Raw genomic sequence first — 21101 nt, forward strand, 5'->3', positions numbered from 1 at the left:
TTGCAACCTTTCGAGAAGCAAAATGGGTGGGGAAAGCCAAGATTCACTTGAACAACCGTGTTACTGCTTTATCCACCGCACCGATTCACTTAACAAACTGGGGCAAGAAAAGTCGTATAAAATAGGGCAAACCTCACTTTTAACAAACGTCTCACTTTAGCCACAGAAATCTTGGGTTCAATTGTGGTCATAAGTCGAGGACTACCTGCAGTGGAATCGCATCGTGGAAGAAAGGATGCCGAAGGAATGACAAAATGAAATGCGAATGACCAAAAATTAAAGTAATGTAACTATTTTACATAATTTCATTTAATTATTGAATCGTCCCGCAGTGAGTTGTCCTGTGGCGAGTTGTCCCATTTCGTTCTCCCAAGCTGAGCTCGACCTTCACCTGAGAACGACCAGCTGTTGCCCCCTTTCCTGAACTTGTCAAGGTCAGCTACCGCCTTGGGGGGGGGGTTTCTGCCACTCTTCCCCAACATCAATCGACCTAACCACGATGCCAACACTCAAGATAAGCCAAGCCACCGCTTTTATACAAACCGACAACTCCCTCCCCCCTTTGCCGTCTGTCTTCCCCTCGCCCAGGGGGAGGCAACCTCTGCTCTTTTACGACTCATGGACTTCAACTCCCAGAATTCCTGAGTCAGCATAGCTTGGTGGAGCCTTGGTGGAGCAGTGGGCTAATGCCTCCTTAAGTAACACCAGCTGCCTGCAATTAGTGCAGGTTCGCATCCCACCAGGCTCAAGGATGACTCAGCCTTCCATCCTTCCGAGGTAGGTAAAATGAGGACCCAGATTATTGGAGGCAATTAAGCTGACTTTGTAATAACGCCGCTGGGGTGTGTGTGAAAGCCCTAATAAGCAGGCATATACATAGAATGAAGGCTACTGCTAAGCTTGTAAGCTTCGGAGAAGGGCGGGATATAAATGGGATTTAAAAAAAAAACAAAAAACTCCCTGCTGACTCAGGAATTCTGGGAGTTGAAGTCCATGAGTCATAAAAGAGCCGAGGTTGCCTACCCCTGCCCCTTCGCGGCCCCCCTCCCCCCCCGCCACAAATCATTGCTCTCAAGCCAGCGCAGCGCAGCTGACGTCACCCGCCACGCCTCCAAGCGTTCCTCCTGCGTCCTCCAGGCTCTCCTAGCAACGGGACGGTTCTTGCATCACACGCGCGCGCGGGGAGGGGGGGCGGCGGTGGGTAAGTCCGAGGGACGCCCTCCAATCCGTAGCGGACAAATCAGCTGCAGGAGCCCGGGCGCGTCAGCGCGCGCCTGGCTGGCTGGTTATTCCCCGCGACGTGACGCCACGCGCCAGGGCTCCGCCCCCTCCTCCGCCCCTCCCCGGGGCGGGCGGGGCGAAATCTTGTCTTGTTCCTGGTGCTAAGAGCGCTTGCGTGGCCGTCTCTTGTTTCCGCCGGTCTGGCAGTGGCGGCGGCGGCGAAAGCAACAGCAGCAGCGGCAGCGGGAGGAGGAGTATCGTTTGGAAGGGCAGCCAGCCCCGCGGAGACCCAAAACTAGGGGCGCGGAGGGATGTGCGACCCTAGCAAGCAAGATTTGGTGACTGTTTTCAAGCGGCTCCGCGCCATTCCCACGAACAAGGTACGTAGGAAGCCAGCGCAGGCTTCCGAGTGACACGTTGCAAGGCGGCGAGAGGCGGAGCTCGTGCGAGTGCAAGCCGAGCGTGTTTTCACCCTGAGAGAGGAGGGAGGATGGGAGACCTCCAGGAAACCTGCAGGTTGGAGGTTGCTGAGAGAGGCGTCCCTTGAAGGAGGCAGATTGTTCCCAGAGGATCGATTGCCTGGGTGGATTCATCAGTTTACCGGATTCCTGGCAAATTTACTGGGGGGGGATAAAAGTTTATAAATAAAGAGTTGTTACTATTTGGATGGGGCTGTAGGGAATTCTGGACTTGGAAATCGTGAAAAAAAAAGAAAGCCATCTGGGAAGACAGTGGCTAACCCAGGGGTAGGCAACCTCGGCTCTTTTATGACTCATGGACTTCAACTCCCAGAATTCCTGAGCCAGCTTGGCTGGCTCAGGAATTCTGGGAGTTGAAGTCCATGAGTCATAAAAGAGCCGAGGTTGCCTACCCCTGGGCTAACCACTTCTCTAGCACTATAACGAGAACGATAGGGATGTATCCACAAAGCCATCAGTATCTTTAGATTACTTTCTGCAAATAATGATACAGGTTGACTTTGGGAGAGGCAAGTCCCCGTTCAGGTAGGTCTTCCAGAAGACTTTAAGCCAGTCCACGTCTCCGCACCTTTCAAGGTGGCTGTATGAAGACATTAGTGCCAGCCCCACTCATATCCTCCAAGAGAAAAGCGCATTGTATAATAATACTGAGACTCGGATCGTGCCTGTTGTTTCAGCTGCATCTATATGAAAAAAAAATATTCAGCTATATGGAAAAAAATATTTCAATAAAATCGCAGTAGCAAAGTGGCCTAAGTCAGCTTCTGCACGAGAGTGGATTTGAACCCAGATCTCTACTTCTAGAAGACTTGACTTTTGGGTCACAGTGGTTTCCCCACAATTACTAAATCTTCCAGACCAGATTTACACACCAACATTATTTAATTAAAAAAAACCAGAGACTTCCTGGCGTAGATGTCTTTTATTTTCTCACTCAGGACTGTTGTACTTAAACTTCTATCCTGTTAATTCCTGGGCCCAGTGTGTATTGTGGGATGCTTCCATCATTTAACTGTCTCACATTCTGTTGAGTATTCATTTGCAAGGAATTACTTAATATAATAATATACTCATGAGAACATGCTGCTTTTCTCATCTTTCTCTGGCTTGAAGATATAATAACATTAATTCAAGGCAAAAATACTGTAATGATTTTTGTTTGTGGTGGTACTATGGGAGAATGCTTTACAGCATATTTAAATCTTTACTAGCCATATCATTTCTGACTAATGTTAAATTTCACTTGCTCCATGTTGGAACCCAAGTTCAAAGTTCCTTTCTTAGTCAATTCTAGTAGCATATGTTTAAATCACTGTGTGGAATGTACTCTTTAATTTTAAGCAGGAATTTGATGAGTTGCCTGAAAATGGTTTTTCAGTGTATGCATGTCAAAAGAAATAACTGCTTTTGCAATGCAAGCTTCAATGCCAGTTTATCTTAAGGTATTTCTGTTTGCTTCTCAATATTTAGATATAAATTATTTTTATTAGGTTATTAAAGTAACAAGTATTCCATCCCCTTGTATTATATGAAAATAACTTTGAAACTTTGAAACTCATTTTGAGCGTGTTTCAGATTTTTTTCCACTAATTAAGTGAGCTTAATGCTGTATATAGAGTAAATCAAGTTTACAAAAATATAAAGTCTTTAAGACAATTTAATTAAGCATTGAAGAGAATTGTAATGCCATTTTTGTGTCCATAATGTGGATATATTAATAGGGTACAATAATAGGGAATATTTGGGATTCACATGTGCATTGTTGCTCTCAAAGAACTGCCAGCAAGTTGTCTTGAAGACTGGTGAAGTGTGCAGGATCAAACCAGAAGTCTCTGACATTCTTTGTCTTCTAAGTTCACAGTGATCAATCAGCTGCCTATGGAGAGCTGAGAAATTGGAAAACATGCTTGTTATGGGAGATACTTTGATTAGGTTCTTTAAATAGTATATTATATATAAGTAGTGTCTTCTTAAAATCAGATGCAGTTCCTAGTGATTCTATAACGTGGTTATCTGGGTCAAGTACAAAAATGATCTGGCACTGTTTCAAGAATTATTTTAACTTCCCACTAGCTTATAGCCTTTTGATCTCTGATGGTCTTGCATCCAGGGCTAATCAGGCTTACCCTGCTTTGCTTTTTGCAATAATCCAAGACTGTAAAGTCTTCCTATTCTGTGCCATTTTAATGTTGGTTGAAACATATGTTCATATGCAATTGCTGGAAAGTAAGAACAGCTTAGCACGATGCAGCAGTGTATCTTGAGGGACGTCTACTTGAGGGACCTCTCATCCCACTGGGATTGGCCTGTACCACTTGTGCCAGCAGAGGAGGCATGCTGCGAGTCCCTTCAGCCCAATTATTCCAGTTGGTGGGGTCCAGGAGGAGGGCCTTCTCTGCTGTTGCTCCTGCCCTCTGCAACATCTTGCCTCCCCTGATATAAGTTTGGCCTCGCAGGGGTGTCAAACTGCTGGCCTGCGGGCAGGATGCGTCATCCGGAAGCCGCACCCACCCCATTGCCGGCAATGGCAAAACTGTCCCGATACGTTGTGCAACATCATGTGACATCACGAGTTTGACATGGCTCTAAAGAGTGGCTGTGCCAGTCAGCTCGGGACCTCAGTAGGTGATCAGTGCAATGGAAATGAGTGCTAACAGATTCCCCCCCTCCCTTCATTCTCCCATGTGTCCTTGGCTGTAATGCTTGTTTTTAACATTTTATGTTTTAAGATGCAAGCTGCCCAGAGTTTTTTTTTTAATCCCATTTATATCCCGCCCTTCTCCGAAGACTCAGGGCGGCGCGGCCAATAAATTTTATAAATAAATAAATAAATTAAACAAATCTAAGTCAATATGTTTTTGCTGGTGATGACTTATAAAGACCTAAATGGCATGGGTCCAGATTATTTACGGGAGCACCTGCTGCCGGCATCAACTTCCCATTGCCTCGTGCGCTCCCACAGAGAGGGTCTCCTCAGGGTGCCGTCGGTCAGGGAGTGCCAGCTGGCGGCCCCCAGGAGGAGAGCATTCTCTGTGGGCGCGCCAGCCCTTTGGAATCAATTACCGGTTGAGCTCCGGATGGCTCCTAACCTTCGCTCTTTCCGCCGTGATCTGAAAACCTGGTTATTCGAGCTTGCCGGCCTGGACTGAGGGATTGGGGTTTTAAATTTCACAATTTAATTTATTTTGCTTGGGGCTAAATTTAATTTAGTCTATTTTTAACTTTTGTATGTTATATTTTAATTGCCCTGTACACCGCCCTGAGTCCCTCGGGAGAAGGGCAGTATATAAATCTAATAAATAAATAAATAAATAAATCCTATTTTGTGTATGTTTGTTAGGAAAGTACTGCTATAGTCATTATATCCATTACAGGTTAGCAGGAATTGAATGCTGCTCAAATCATTTTGGGCATAGTTTTCATTTTTCTGACCTGCAGCCTAATTTTAGAGAAATACATAATTTACTGTATTGGAGAAATCTTGCAGTTAATCAGGGTGGTTACTTAACTTCTTGCCATCCCTGCAGTTTCAAATCATTGTTTGAATAGTTTAGAATTATTTCTCTTGCAGACAACATACTGGTATGTTAGGTTTTGCAAACATTTATGTCTGTGTCTGTATCCATCCATTCATCTTTCTGTGCACCTCTTAGGAATGTCCAAGAGGTACAACAACAGAAATACAGGCCACTTGGATTTTATAGAAAACCCTTGTTTCATTAAGCGAAACCGCAACTATGCTTTAACTTCTGATTTCAGCTTTCCTTTCCTTTGCAGACCTTTACAGATAGTTGTAAATTTAAAGATTGGTCTTAATGTTACTGTTTCATCACTATCATAGCTGCAAATGGTCACTAAACAAGGCAATCACTACACAAGGGCTACCTGTATGGGTTAAAAATATTGTCAATATTGTAAATGTCAGATTTTATTATTTGTTACTTCCCTTACCTCGTCGTACACAGAAGCAACCTTGTAGGTAGGTTAATTAGTTGGTTCACTTACTACAGTAAGTGTTTAATGTTGTTTAAAAAATCTTGGTGCACCAAGAGTCTTGTAGCATCTTTCCCAACACTCAAAAGCTTCTAGTATTTTAAAATAACTTGTTAGTTGGAAAAGGTGTCCCCAGACTCCTGATTTTATGTCACCATAAACAAACATGGCTTTCCTACAGTGGTCTACATCCAGTTTGTTAAACTTTCTTATCCTTGATTTTAGTTGGACTTAACTAGAGCTTAGTTACTATTACCATTATAGAAATTGAATGAATGAATGAATAAATAAATAAATAACTTTCAGTTGGACCTAAATTCCATTTATTTGATTTGAATTCTTAAAAGTAACATTTCATGAATGTTGTACCTAAGTAGCAACCAAATTGATGAGTGATATTTGTATTCTATGTGCATTTTCCAGATCAGACTTATTTAGGAGACAAAAGTATGCTGGGTAATAACAGTTAAATTGTGGCTGTTTTCTAGTTATGTTTTGACTGTGGAGCAAAAAATCCAAGCTGGGCAAGCATAACATATGGCGTTTTCCTCTGCATTGACTGCTCTGGGACTCATCGCTCACTTGGAGTTCACTTGAGTTTCGTTCGGTAAGCAATTTGTTTAGTAATGTATGTGGTTCATTGTTTGGGGATATTTTCCCGAGTTTTTGTATCTATATGTACATATATGTTTCCTTATCTTGTAGAAAAGAAGCTTATTGGTTTGAAACTGTCTCTTGTTCCTGTTAACTATCTTTATCGAGCACCAATATTAAACAAATAGAAATAATCTGGCACATCTTTCATGAATGTACACCTTACATGAATTTCAAAATATAGAATATCATATGACAGTCTCATTTTCAAGCTTGTTGTTGTTAGCTGCGAAGTCGTGTCCGACCCATCGCGACCCTATGGACAACGTTGCTCCAGGCCTTCCTGTCCTCTACCATCTTCTGGAGTCCATTTAAGCTCACGCCTGTTGCTTCAGTGACTCCATCCAGCGACCTCATTCTCTGTCGTCCCCTTCTTCTCTTGCCCTCAACCTTTCCCAGCATTAGGCTCTTCTCCAGTGAGTCCTTCCTTCTCATTAGGTGGCCAAAGTATTTGAGTTTTAGCTTCAGGATCTGGCCTTCTAAAGAGCAGTCAGGGTTGATCTCCTCTAGGACTGACCGGTTTGATCGCCTTGCAGTCCAAGGGACTTGCAGGAGTCTTCTCCAGCACCACAGTTCAAAGGCCTCAATTCTTTGGCGCTCAGCCTTTTTTATGGTCCAGCTTTCACTGCCATACATTGCACCTGGGAAGACCATAGCCTTGACTATAACGCACTTTTGTTGACAGGGTGATATATCTGCTTTTTAGTGTGCTGTCTAGATTTGCTATGGCTTTCCTCCCTAGGAGCAAGCGTCTTTTAATTTCTTGGCTACAGTCCCCATCTGCAGTGATCTTGGAGCCCAGGAAAATAAAATCTGTCACTACCTCCATTTCTTCCCCATCTATTTGCCAGGAATTGAGAGGGTCGGATGCCATGATCTTGGTTTTCTTAATGTTAAGTTTCAACCCAGGTTTTGCACTCTCCTTCTTCACCTGCAACAAGAGGCTCTTTAGTTCTTCTTCACTTTCTGCCATTAGAGTGGTATCATCTGCATATCTTAGGTTGTTGATATTTCTTCCGGCAATCTTAATTCCAATTTTTGATTCATCTAGCCCTGCCTTTCTCATGATGTGATTTTCAAGCTAAAGTTTAGTTAATATTTAAACTGATTTTGGTCACCCTGACATACCTGTTCCCATAGTTTTTGTTTGTTCTTAAAATACTTGCATGATTTGTTAACTCTACTAGTATCTAATATCGCAGCTCTTCAATTTTATCTTAGGGCTTTATGCCTTAGCTCCTTTGAGTAGTAAGTTGCAGCTCTCTTCATAAATTACAATATCTTCAACTTTAGTGTTGTTCTGCCGATCTGATAAAGAACAATCCTTTACTCATTGTTTCCAAGTACAATGGGTGAAGTTTATGTATCAAATGTAGCAGTAGCTTTCCCAAGATTGGCTATTTTTGTTTGACAATCCAATTCCTGTAAAGTTGAATGCTCACTCACTCATTGGGCATTAATTCTATTTAGCAGTAATTTATAATTCTATATTTTCAGTAATTTATTGGCTCTGCATCAGGATGAATATTACTTCATTTCTTTCATTTCTTTCCAGAAAACATGCCAATAATGCTTTCTGCATATCTTATCTCTTTCCTGTCTCTTCTTGTGCTGGCCCAAGAAGTATTTTCAAAAATCATGCAGCCAGCATTCAGAAGGAGATGCTTGATTCCTTTTAAACCTTTTCAGTATTAAGTATTAAAGGTATAACCAACCTGTTCTCCTGCTCAGTTCCATTTAATTAATTAATTAAATTGTGATGAAAAGATCCTCTTCTTCTCTTGCATCTGGGGTAGTAAAAAAAGACCTCGACTTACAACCATTCAAAGTTACAACAGCACTGGAAAAAGTGACTTGTGACAGTTTTTCACACTTATGACCGTGGCTACATCCCCATGGTCATGGTATCCAAATTCGGACACTTGGCGACTGAGTCATATTTATGACAGTCATAGTGTCATGTGATCAGCTTTCATGGCCTTCTGATAAGAAAAGTCAGTGGGGAGGCCAGATTCACTTAACAGTCTTACTAATTTCACTGCTGTGATTCACTTAACAACTGTGGCAAGAAACAGTTCGTTAAATGGGACAAAATTCACTTAACCACTTAGCTCACTTAGCAACAGAAATTTTGGGCTCAACTGTGATCATAAGTCGAAGTCTACCAGTATTATAGCTTCCTTCCCAAATCCTTGACCATTCTACGCAGAGCTTGATTTCCAGGCTGTTCACCATGTGGGCAATCCACTTCTGAACTTGTCCTAATCTGTAACTGTCCTTTTTCAACTATGATGTTCAGTACTGGACACCATATTCCAGGTAAAATCTGGCCAAAGCAAAATGGAGTGGAACCATTTTTCCCCCCTATGATGTGGAGTTATATTTCTATTAATACATTCCAAGAGAGCAATTGTTTTTAGCAAAAGCATCACGCTTCTGATTTAATGTTAAATTTGTGTTGATAAAACACCCAGAGCCTTACATTTTTCCTATCAAAGATACAGAACTTTAAATTCTTTATGTCAAATTCCATTCTACTCATTTCACTCCATATCTCAAGCCACTCTAGATCTTTTTGGATCTTGTTTGATGGCTTTTATTTATTTAACAAAATGGAATGAGGAAAAAGATGATAAAAAAGAAAGAAAAACAGAGAACAAAATAACCACGATATAAATTTATTTGTGTATATGATTATATAATGTTCATTTGCTTTGTTTATTTATTTATTTATTATACCTCCCATCTCACTTAAGTGTCTCTGGGCTCTCTTCAAACATCTATATTGCATCTCTACAACAGTTTCAATAAAGAAAAACCATATTTCATTTGTTGTTGTTGTTAGCTGCGAAGTTGTGTCTGACCCATCGCGACCCTATGGACAACATTCCTCCAGGCCTTCCTGTCCTCTACCATCTTCTGGAGTCCATTTCAGCTCACGCCTACTGCTTCAGTGACTCCATCCAGCCACCTCATTCTCTGTCGTCCCCTTCTTCTCTTGCCCTCAATCTTTCCCAGCATTAGGCTCTTCTCCAGTGAGTCCTTCCTTCTCATTAGGTGGCCAAAGTATTTGAGTTTTAGCTTCAGGATCTGGCCTTCTAAAAAACAGTCAGGGTTGATCTCCTCTAGGACTGACCGGTTTGATGGCCTTGCAGTCCAAGGGACTCGCAGGAGTCTTCTCCAGTACCACAGTTCAAAGGCCTCAATTCTTTGGCGCTCAGCCTTTTTTATGGTCCAAATTTCACTGCCATACATTGCAACTAGGAAGACCATAGCCATATTTCATTATAATCATCTATATAATTTCCCTTCCTAATTTTCTATCATCCATCCTCCTTAACCTTCACACCCAAATCATTGCTAAAAAATGTCGACCTAAAACACTCAACACTGAATTCCTTTTAGATGGAAGAGTATTCTTACTGTAGGTGTGATCATTCACTTAGTTTTGAGTATGTTTAATACCAAGTAGGGCACTTGGCCCATGCTTTACCATTTTATGAAGAAAAATATCATGAGGCATTATCTTGGAAACTTTGTTATACTCCATATGTATTGCCTTTGATATTCTCCTAATCTACTGAACTACCGTAGTAATTCTACCAAAGAAAGAGAAGTTGGTCTGGCATGAATTGTTGATTCCGGTTAATTGTAGCATGCCTATCCAAGTACTCGCTAATATTTGATCATCTGTGTGAGGAACTTGTCCTGTGTAGATCTCAAGCTGAGAGTTTCCTAGGTCCTTCTCCTTCTCCCTATTAGCTAGCCCTCCATTTTCTTTCTGTGCGAGGACAGTTGAAAATTGAAAAGTTAAAAAGTTCTGTCTTCTCACCATGGCTCATTACAATCAACTACCTTCTGTTTTCAGTGGGTATACATCCTCTTTGGCTTTGGTTTTATTTCTAACATACCCCCCCCCCTCCAAAGTCCCCTTGTTTTTGGTGCATTTCAAAAGATATGTTGCTTTGTTGTTGTTTTTTTAAAAAAGGAGCCGTGATGGTGCAGTGGTTAGAGTGCACTATTGAAGGCTCATTCTGCTGACTGTCAGCAGTTGGGCAGTTTGAGTCCCACCAGGCTCAAGGTTGACTCAGCCTTCCATCCTTCCAAGGTTGGTAAAATGAGGACCCAGATTGTTGGGGGCCACATGCTGACTCTAAACCGCTTAGAGAGGTTTGTAAAGCACTGTGAAGTGGTATATAAATCGAAGTATTATTGCTATTAAAAAGGTACTTCAGAAACTATTTCTATTTTTTGGTTTTAGATCTACAGAATTAGACTCAAACTGGTCATGGTTTCAACTGAGGTGCATGCAAGTTGGAGGCAATGCAAATGCTGTAAGTACATAAAACTTGCTTGTTCCCCCCTCCCCACCTTGGTTTCTAGTAACCAGTAATTATTAACTGATTTATCAGAGTTCTGTGCATATTATGAGTTACATTTCATGTATTTGCTATCCTTTAATATAATTACCACATATGCCTTCACAATCTTGAAAACCAAGAAATAAATGAATAAAATAGTTCTGGCTTCTTATTCATTTGTTTCTTTGACTTTTAAGATTGCTACACAGTTCCCTGTTACTAGCTGCTCTAAGCATCTGTTGCATATATATGAAAGGATAGAAAATAGACAAAATGTAACTCATAAAAATCTTAGTATGCATGAATAGACATTTTAGAAAACAATGGGAGTTAAGTTGATCATGATTAAATCTCTGGGTTAGAAATTTAGCATTAAGTCAAGTGAAACCTGAGATATTTTCAGTTACTGATTTTTCCCCCAATATTATTGAAACACAGTGTTTACTGGCAAACAATGAATGAAGAATTAATAAGGGTTTGAACCAAATTACGCCAGAAAAAGTGGAGAAAAAGACAATGGCTCAAACACTGGAAAAAGTCAGTCTGCATATCAATATTCAAAAAAGAATCTTAACAGGGTGTGTAAACTATTGTACAATATTTCCAATTTCACCTGCTAGCCAAACAAATGCATAGGATTGTCCACTGTAGATTAAGACCATGTGTGGAAAGGGAGATGCCAGATATTAATGCTGGTTTTAGCAAAAAAACAGGAAAAACAGACATTATTGCTGAAGCACACTGGATAATTGAGAAACTATAAAATCCTGAAACAAATATGTACTTCATTGATTATGGAAAGACCTTTATTTGTGTTGATAATATCCAGCTGTGGAATGGACTTAATAAAATGGAGATCTCATTCTCCTCAAGTGGAACCTATACACTGGGCAGGAAGCCACAGTATTGAACGTAAAGGAGCACAGTAAAAAATAGAACTAAAATGAAATATAAAGAAGATCAAATTAAAGACAACAGATTAGGAACAGAATTGATAGTGAAGATGCTGAAATAATGGATAACTCCTGCCATTTGGATCAGCTATCAACATTAAAGGAAGTAATTGCCAGCGTGTTTCTGCAGGCCGTCATTTAGAATGGTAGCAATGAATGCCCTGGAAAAGATACTCAGACGCTGAGTTGCATCTGTACCTACAAAGTTCACAATCATCGAGGCATTAGTTTTCCCTGTGACATTCCATGGGAGCAAAAGTTGGATTCTGAAGAAAAAGTAAAAAAGAGTATTGATTCTTTGAAATGGTCTTGAGGAGGTAGACTCCTGAGCTACCAAGGATAGCCAAGAAAATAAAGAATTGGATTACAGAATAAATCAACCCAGGATTCTTGCTTGAGACACCAATGACCACGCTCAAAATTACAGGTAGTCCTTGACTTACAACAGTTTGTTTAGTGATCATTTGAAGTTGCAACGGCAGTGGAAGAAAGTGAGTTATGACCATTTTTCACACTTAAGGCCATTGTTGCATTTCCACGGTCGTGATCAAAATTCAGATGCTGGGCAACTGACTCATATTTATGACGATTGCAGTGTCCTGGGGCCATACGGTCACCTTTTGTGACCTTCTGACAAGCAAAGACAATGGGAAAGCCAGATTTACTTAACATCTGTATTACTAACTTGAACTGCAGTGATCCACTGAACAACTGGGCCAAGAAAAGTTGTAAAATGGGGCAAAACTCACTCAATAAATATCTCAGTAACATAAATATGGGGCTCAATTGTAGTCCTGCGTCGAGGACTCCCTGTATCATACTTTGGATACATTATGCAAATGCCCAGCTTTATTGAGAAGTTTATCGTGTTGGGAAATACGGAATAAAAAAGAGAACAACTCACATCAGACCCAAGAAACTTGGAACTGGGACAGAGTTCAGAAGGAGTACAAGGTTATTTTAATGCTACCTATATACAAGAATCTGATCTACTAATGGAAAGGGCAAACTGGTGCTGGATAAGAGTCAACATAATTCATGGGGAGTGGGTGGACCTAGGTCTCTCGTGGGAGCATAGTGACTCCAAACTTATGATGCCTTTGACCCTGCCCTCAGGGTCAGCCGCCTTCTTTCCTACATCTAGCAGGAAAATGAATGGGCTCAATTTCAGCAGGAAACTGTGCACCATTGGAACAGCTAAAGAGACCAGTCGAGGGCAGATCGTCCTGGAAAAGCCCATTTATTTGGTCATTAAGAATCGATAATCAACTTCACGGCACATAATCCATTCTCTTGATGTACACAATTCTATCAAGGAATAAGCTTTGATGACAAGTGGTCCTTGGTGAACCACCATTCATTTAGCAACTGAAATTACGGTGATGGTGAATGAAGAGACTCTTATCACTGCAGCCATCACAGCATCCCTGTGGTCACATTATTGCAGGTTGGGCACTTGGCAATCAGGCTTTCAATTGCAGTCATCCTTCTTTGGTGACCTAATTGCCATTTGCAACCTTCACTGCTGGCTTTTGATAAGCAAAGTCAATAGAGAAACTGGCAGATCACAAATGGCAATCATATGATGATGTGTCTAATAAGCATGCACCACTTACCTAACAATTGCAATTAGAACTACTGTTGTAAGTCAGCTAAGAAAAGCAAGTGTTGCAAGAAAAGCCAGATTTTACATTTAGGCAGGAAAAACCAAAGGTCCAAGTACAGATTACATGACAAAACAGTAACTGTGAGAGGGACCTTGGAGTCCTAGGGGACGAACACTTAAACATGAGTCAGGGGTGTGCTGCATCAGCCAAAAAAGCTAATGCAATCCTTGGTTGTATAAACAGGATTTATACAAATAGAATCAAAATCACGCGAAGCATTAGTACGCTTTATAAATCCTTAGTAAGGCGACACCTGGAATATTGCATCCACTTTTGGTCACTATAATATAAAAAACATGTTCAGACATTAGAAAAAGTGCAGAGAAGAGCAACCAGGATGATTAAAGACCTGGAGACTAAAACATGAAGAACAGTTGCAGAATTTGGGTATGACTAGTCTAGAGAAAAGACGGACTAGGGGTGACATGATAACATTCCGGTATTTGAAGGGTTGTCATAAAGAAGAGGTGGTCAACGTATTTTCCAAAGCACCAGAATGCAAGTCAAGAAACGATGGGAACTAATCAAGGAGAGAAGCAACCTGGAATTAAGGAGAAATTTCCTAATAGTGAAAACAATCAGTGGAACAGCTTGCCTTCAGAAGTTGTGGGTGCTTCATCACTGGAGGTTTTTAAAAAGACATTGGACAGTCGCTTCTCTCAAACTGTATAGGGTCTTCTGCGTGAGCAGGGGGTTGGACTAGAAGACCTCCAAGGTCCCTTCCAGCTCTATCCTGATTGAGATGCTGAATTTAAGAACTTTCCTTGTGGGTGGGTGCTCTAGCACTAGAGGCTTTTAAGAAGAGATTGGAAAATCATTTGTCTGAAGTGGTATAGGATCTCCTGCTTGAGCAGGGGGTTAGACTAGAAGACCTCTGAGGTCCCTTCCAACTCTGTTATTCTGTTACTCCAGTGTGATCAAGTGCTATTGCACTTGACAAAAATTGCTTAGTGATGGAGTTCTTGGTCCCAATTACCATTGTTAACAGAGGACTATTAGTATTATTGTTACTGGAGCTGATGTATTTATTGTATTTTTCTCCTGTTTTCCCTATGGTCGTGCTGAAAGTAAGACACATTTGTTAAAAAAAGACAAAGAGTTCCTCTGTATTCCTATTCCTATGGTACATAATGGATAATAAGAGGGAAATGGTTACTTTTTCAAAGGCAGGAAGATAAGGTAAAGGTAAAGGTTCCCCCGCACATGCGTGCTAGTCATTTCCGACTCTAGGGGCCGGTGCTCATCTCCGTTTCAAAGCCAAAGAGCCAGCGCTTGTCCAAGGACGTCTCCGTGGTCATGTGGCCGGCATGACTAGACGCCAAAGGCGCACGGAACGCTGTTCCCTTCCCACCGGAGTGGTCCCTATTTTTCTACTTGCAGTTTTACGTGCTTTCGAAGTGCTAGGTTGGCAGAAGCTGGGACGAGTAACAGGCGCTCACTCTGTTACGCGGCACTCGGGATTTGACCCGCCAAACTGCCGACCTTCTGATCGACAAGCTCAGCGTCCTAACCCACTGAGATTTATTGGCATGTGCTTACAGGTCAGCTTGGATTCAGCTTACCATTCTAGAGTTCTTGCTTCGATCGGGGATTGAACTAGAAGACCTCCAAAGTCCCTTCCATCTCTATTTTGATTGAGATGCTGAATTTTAAGAACTTTCCTCGTGGGTGGGTGCTCCAACACTGGGGTTTCAGGCTTATATGGCTTTCATTCCTTCAGCCAAATAATGGGATACTACCTGCATTTCTGTTACCAGTAAATAAGCCCATAGTCAAACTTCCGTGGAAGGGACATGGCAAGATTTTCTGGTTGATAGAAATAAATAGCTATCCCATCATCATAATAAAAATGCATAGGAAGACTAGAAAAATAAAGACAGTGAATCTTGGCCTTCATCTTCAGAGCAACGTAAACAAACTCTCACCAAAGAAAGTGGGTAAGCATGGAACGTTACAAGTCCATCAATCAGATGGTTGAAAAAAAGTGCCTTGGAAGAATGCCTGAAGGACAGCGAAGAAGATGCACTAGGACACCAGGAAGGTTTGCCGAATACTGGAGCGACCAAAAGGACCAAACAAATGAAGAACAGAAGAGGATGTGGGAAGGTAAAGTGTTACAGGGCTAGTGCGCGAAATACAGGTAAATAACAGGCAAAGCAGATAATAACAAGACCTGGCAGCGGCCAAGAGCAGGAAAGTTGAAGAAAGTAAAAGAGAGCCTAATTCTGGCGTGCACAAGATCAAGCCTTAAGAACAAACGCCTACAAAGCCAGAATAGAGAAAACAGCAGCAACAGCAACTGCCGCCTCTGCAGAAAAGCCGAAGAAACCATGGGCCACCTACTTAGCTGTTGCAAGAAGACTGCACAGACTGACCGCAAAAATGGTACGATAAAATAGCAACAGCGATGCAGTGGAAGATCTGCCAGAAATCACAACTTGCCTGCAAGCAAAAACTGGTAGGATCATAAAAAAGCCTTGGTGGAGCTGTGGGCTAATGCCTCCTTAAGTAACACCAGCTGCCTGCAATTAGTGCAGGTTCGCGTCCCACCAGGCTCAAGGTTGACTCAGCCTTCCATCCTTCCGAGGTAGGTAAAATGAGGACCCAGATTGTTGGGGGCAATTAAGCTGACTTTGTAATAATGCCGCTTGGGGGGGACCCCGAAAGCCCTAATAAGCAGGAAAAAGCCCCCTTTCCTGAACTTGTCGAGGTCAGCTACCGCCCCGGGGGGGGGTTTCTGCCACTCTTCCCCAACATCAATCGACCTAACCACGGTCCCAACACTCAAGATAAGCCAAGCCACCTCTTTTAGACAAACCGACAACTCCCCCCCCTTCGCCGTCTGTCTTCCCCTCGCCCAGGGGGAGGCAACCTCTGCTCTTTTACGACTCATGGACTTCAACTCCCAGAATTCCTGAGTCAGCATAGCTTGGTGGAGCCTTGGTGGAGCAGTGGGCTAATGCCTCCTTAAGTAACACCAGCTGCCTGCAATTAGTGCAGGTTCGAGTCCCACCAGGCTCAAGGTTGACTCAGCCTTCCATCCTTCCGAGGTAGGTAAAATGAGGACCCAGATTGTTGGGGGCAATTAAGCTGACTTTGTAATAATGCCGCTGGGGGGGGGGCGAAAGCCCTAATAAGCAGGCATATACATAGAATGAAGGCTATTGCTAAGCACATTGATTTGTGCTTCTTAGATTGTAAGCCGCCCTGAGTCTTCGGAGAAGGGCGGGATATAAATGGGATTAAAAAAAATAATAGAGAAAATAATAGAAAATGAAGGCGCTCAAGCGCTCTGGGACTTTACTCTTCAAACAGACAAGACACCAACCAGAGAACACGCCAGACTTCATTGCTGTCTATAAGAAAAACAAAAGAGGTCTGGAAAGTGGACCATGGCAGCAGAAAAGAAGGAACTGGAAAAGATAACAAAAAAATCTTAAAATGTTAAAAGGAACTGGCAGACATGATTTCGGAACCATTTAACCACATATTTCAAAAATCCTAGATCACCAGAGAATTATCAGAGGACTGGAAAAGAGCTGATGTGGTTCCAGTCTTCTATAAAGGGAAAAATGGACCCAGGAAACTAGAAGCCAATCAGCCTGATCTCAATACCTGGGGACATCCTGGGAAAGATAGCTGATTTGTGAGCACCTAGACGTGAAAAAGGCAATTAAGAGAAGTCAGCAGAGGTTGTTAAAAGCAGGTCATGCCAAACAAACTTTATTGTTTAATAAAGTGACTAAATTAACAAACCAAGGAAATGTGTTGGATATAGTATACTTAGGAATGCGGTGGCTCATTGGGTTAGGACGCTGAGCTTGTCGATCAGATGGTCGGCAATTTGGCGGGTCAAATCCCGAGTGCCGCGTAGATGAGTGAACGCCTGTTACTTGTCCCAGCTTCTGCCAACCTAACAGTTCGAAAGCACGTAAAAATGCAAGTAGAAAAATAGGGACCACTCTGGTGGGAAGGGAACAGCGTTCCGTGCGCCTTTGGCGTCTAGTCATGCCGGCCACATGACTACGGACAAGCGCTGGCTCTTCGGCTTTGAAACGGAGATGAGTACCGGCCCCTAGAGTCAGAAATGACTAACACGCATGTGTGGGGGAAACTTTACCTTACCTTTTACCTTTATAGTATACTTGGACTTCAGTAAAGCATTTGACCACAGGCTTCTTCTTGGTAAGATAGAAAAACGTGGTATAGATAGCATCACCACCAGCTGGATTTGTAACTGGCTGACCAGTCCCATTCAACATGTAGTCCTCAATGGAACTACATCGACATGGAGGGAAGGATGCAGTGGGGCTTTGTCTTAGGCCCATTTTCATCATCGGCTGAGGTGAAGGGATAAAATGGGAACTCATCAAATTTTGACACCAAGCTGAGGGGAATAGCCAACACTTCAGAACAGGGCTCTTCAAACTTGGCCCTTTTAGGACTTCTGGGCTTCAACTCCCAGAATTCCTCAGGCACGCAGGCTGGCTGAGGAATTCTGGGAGTTGAAGTCCACAAGTCATAAAAGGGCCAAGTTTGAAGACTCCTGCTTTAGACGATGAGCTCAAGATCCAAAAGGATCTTGACAGACTTGAACACTGGGCTCTGTCCAACAAACTGCAGTTGTGCTGGGAAAAGTAAGACTTTGCACTTAGGCAAGAAAAAACCAAATGCACAGGTATAGAATAGGTGGTACCTGGTTTAACAGCAGTAACTGTGAGAGGGAGCAGGGGGCTGGACTAGAAGACCTCCAAGGTCCCTCCCAACTCTGCTATTCTGTATTCTTCAATCTTCTGAAAATGAACTAGTCAGCAATGACATTGAGGATTTTTTTTTAAAAAAACACATTTTCTCGGTATTTTCTTTTTAGTCTGCGTTCTTTCATCAGCATGGTTGTGTCACCAATGACTCCAATGCCAAGTACAACAGTCGTACTGCGCAGCTCTACCGAGACAAGATTAGATCTCTTGCAGCTCAGGCAACACGGAAATATGGCAGAGATGTGAGTAATGTACATATTTTACAGTGCTTGCTGGTTTTGTGTTGTTCAGTCACCTTAATGTTTGTAAAGCTAAAGTGATATGGTAATGGCATCATAGTATTCATATATGTTAAAATGTTGCAGGTACTTTGAAGAGAGCATGTTGCATTTTTAGTATCAATACTATTCTCTTCAAGCTTTGCTTTTCTGCTTATATAAGCAGTTCATACTGTATGTAGATAAAATATACCAAGCTGTTCTTGTTGTATGTCCATGTTCATACACCTGGCTGGATCCCTACAATTAATTTGCAAAAATGTTGCAGGTAATTTGAAGAGAGCATGTTGCATTTTTAGTATCAATACTATTCTCTTCAAGCTTTGCTTTTCTGCTTATATAAGCAGTTCATACTGTATGTAGATAAAATATACCAAGCTGTTCTTGTTGTATGTCCATGTTCATACACCTGGCTGGATCCCTACAATTAATTTGCAAAAAATGTTGCAGGTACTTTGAAGAGAGCATGTTGCATTTTTAGTATCAATACTATTCTCTTCAAGCTTTGCTTTTCTGCTTATATAAGCAGTTCATACTGTATGTAGATAAAATATACCAAGCTGTTCTTGTTGTATGTCCATGTTCATACACCTGGCTGGATCCCTACAATTAATTTGCAAAAAATGTTGCAGGTACTTTGAAGAGAGCATGTTGCATTTTTAGTATCAATACTATTCTCTTCAAGCTTTGCTTTTCTGCTTATATAAGCAGTTCATACTGTATGTAGATAAAATGTACCGAGCTGTTCTTGTTGTGTGTCCATGTTCATACACCTGGCTGGATCCCTACAATTAATTTGCAAAAAATGTTGCACTTGACTGAAATGATTGAGCCTAACTGCTGCGGTTGAGATCCTGGGGAGAAGTCCAGCTGCTTTAAAGAACTGATAGTCCTTGATGTGCAACCACAATTAAGCCTAAAATTTCTTTGGCTAAGCAAGATAGTTAAATGAGTCTTGCCCCATTTTACAGCCTTTCTTGCCACAGTTGTTAAAAGTGGAACACTGTATAACGGTTGTTAAGTGCATCTGGCTAGCCCACTGACTGTGCTTGTCTTGTCAGAAAGCCACAAAAGGTGATCACGTAAAGCTGGACACTCCGACCGTCATAAATACATGTCAGTTGCAAAGTCCAAATTTTGACCGTGTGAACATGGAGATGCTGCAATAGTCATAAGTGTGAAAAATAGCCATAAGTCTTTTCTTTTCTTTCTTTTTACTGCTGTTGTAACTTTGAACAATCACTAAAATGAATGGGGGTAAGTCAAGGATTTACCTGTAACAGGTGCTCTCCAGAACACCTTTTCTGAATTTGATCCAAAAAGCTTAAAGCTTTATAATTACAAGCATGACCAATTTCATCCTGTTCACAGCCAGTTTGTCCACTATTGTGTAATGGTTTCAGAAAACTGGTGGTACAGTTTGTTGGTTTTTTCTACATTTAGGAAACAGATGGAAAATGTAGTGTAAGCATTTTAAGCAAACATGAAGCAAAGAATCTTGGCAAACTCTCACTTGTGCTTATATTATTGGGTATTTTAGTTATGGATAGATGGCTGCGGAGCCCCTCCTTTATCACCTCAAGAGAAAGAAGAAGACTTCTTTGCATCTCATGGCTCTACTCTGGTATAAAATGAATAAAACGTTTTTTTAATTTCATGGGATTTTACCTATATGTGAATGATAGGAGGTAAGCTAGCATGGAGTTATTTTCTATTGTCCGATTTTCTAATACAAGACTAGAACTAGTGAATTAAGACTCCAAAGTAGAAGGTTCAAACTAGATGTCAGGGGCAACTTTCTGGCTGTATAAAAATTCAAGCTGTCAAATAAAGCCATGAAAAATCTTCACCAGGAATCTTCAGGTAGAAGCTGAGTGGTCACTTGTCAGAGATGGTCTAGTGCAGGAGTCCCCAAACCCTAGGCTACTATTGGGCCACGGCTTGTTTGAAACCGGGCCGTGTGAGTGATAAGCAAGCGCGTGCGTGCACGAAGCTCCACTCACGTGAGTGCTGGGCAAGCATGTGAAGCTCTACTTGCATGAATGGTGGGCAAGTGGAGCTGTCCGCTCATGTGTGCACCTGCCACTCAGTGGATCCTGCAGATCTGCCATCACACCACTTCAGCACTGCTTTAATGGCAGCCTGCCATAAAGCATGGGGAGGGGGAATGGGGGGGACAGAGGGAGGGGGGATGACAGGAACCAGAAGTGTTCAACAACGGTTGAAATATCCAAGGACATAGGCATGAGAACAGAATGCGAACGCCCACCAAAGAGGCGCCAACCCTTAGGACTGTTACCAAAACACCTAATTTGAACCTTGTTGGATACTAACAGAATGACCGGGAGGGAGGAAGGCCTGGGAGAAGGGGAAATTATGAGGTTTACATGGGAATCTTCAGATCTGACTTTGCTTGTGCTGTAACCACTTGGCTTTTAGTAAAAGAATATCTTTCACTACAAATGGAGTCGAGGGTCTCTCTTTCCTAAATGCCCAAGCTGGGATAGGCTTGACACACAGGTTTGGACTAGATGATTTTTGTGATCCTTTCACACCCTAATATTCTAATTTGATAATTTCTTTTCTGAATTTATGTGTTTATTATTCTGTTTGTCCACCACCCGGATCCTTTCCCAATCCCAGTGCTTGATGTACCATTTTCTGGGCTTTCTCTCCTCCCTTCCACATCGGATTCAGTGCAAAGCTGCCTTCCAAGCACACTCTTTTCAGGTCTT

The 21101-nt window shown here is 42.0% G+C and overlaps 1 protein-coding gene across 4 annotated transcripts in view; it reads left to right on the forward strand.

The window, feature by feature from the left end:
• The first annotated feature begins 1384 nt into the window (after positions 1-1384).
• Positions 1385-21101, forward strand: part of ARFGAP3 (ARF GTPase activating protein 3) — a 42829-nt gene continuing 23112 nt past the window's right edge. For 2 of the 4 annotated variants that reach the window (XM_083366297.1, XM_083366298.1), the window contains exons 1-5: positions 1385-1601; positions 6182-6300; positions 10609-10681; positions 18199-18330; positions 19907-19990. In XM_083366297.1, the coding sequence (XP_083222423.1) occupies positions 1533-1601; positions 6182-6300; positions 10609-10681; positions 18199-18330; positions 19907-19990 (477 nt within the window). In that variant the 5' untranslated portion in view covers positions 1385-1532. The remainder of the gene's footprint in view (positions 1602-6181; positions 6301-10608; positions 10682-18198; positions 18331-19906; positions 19991-21101) is intronic. The other 2 variants (XM_083366299.1, XM_083366300.1) reach the window with 1 other exon arrangement.

Source organism: Vipera ursinii (assembly GCF_947247035.1).
Source record: "Vipera ursinii genome assembly, chromosome: 6".
In the NCBI taxonomy this organism is placed as follows: domain Eukaryota; kingdom Metazoa; phylum Chordata; class Lepidosauria; order Squamata; family Viperidae; genus Vipera; species Vipera ursinii.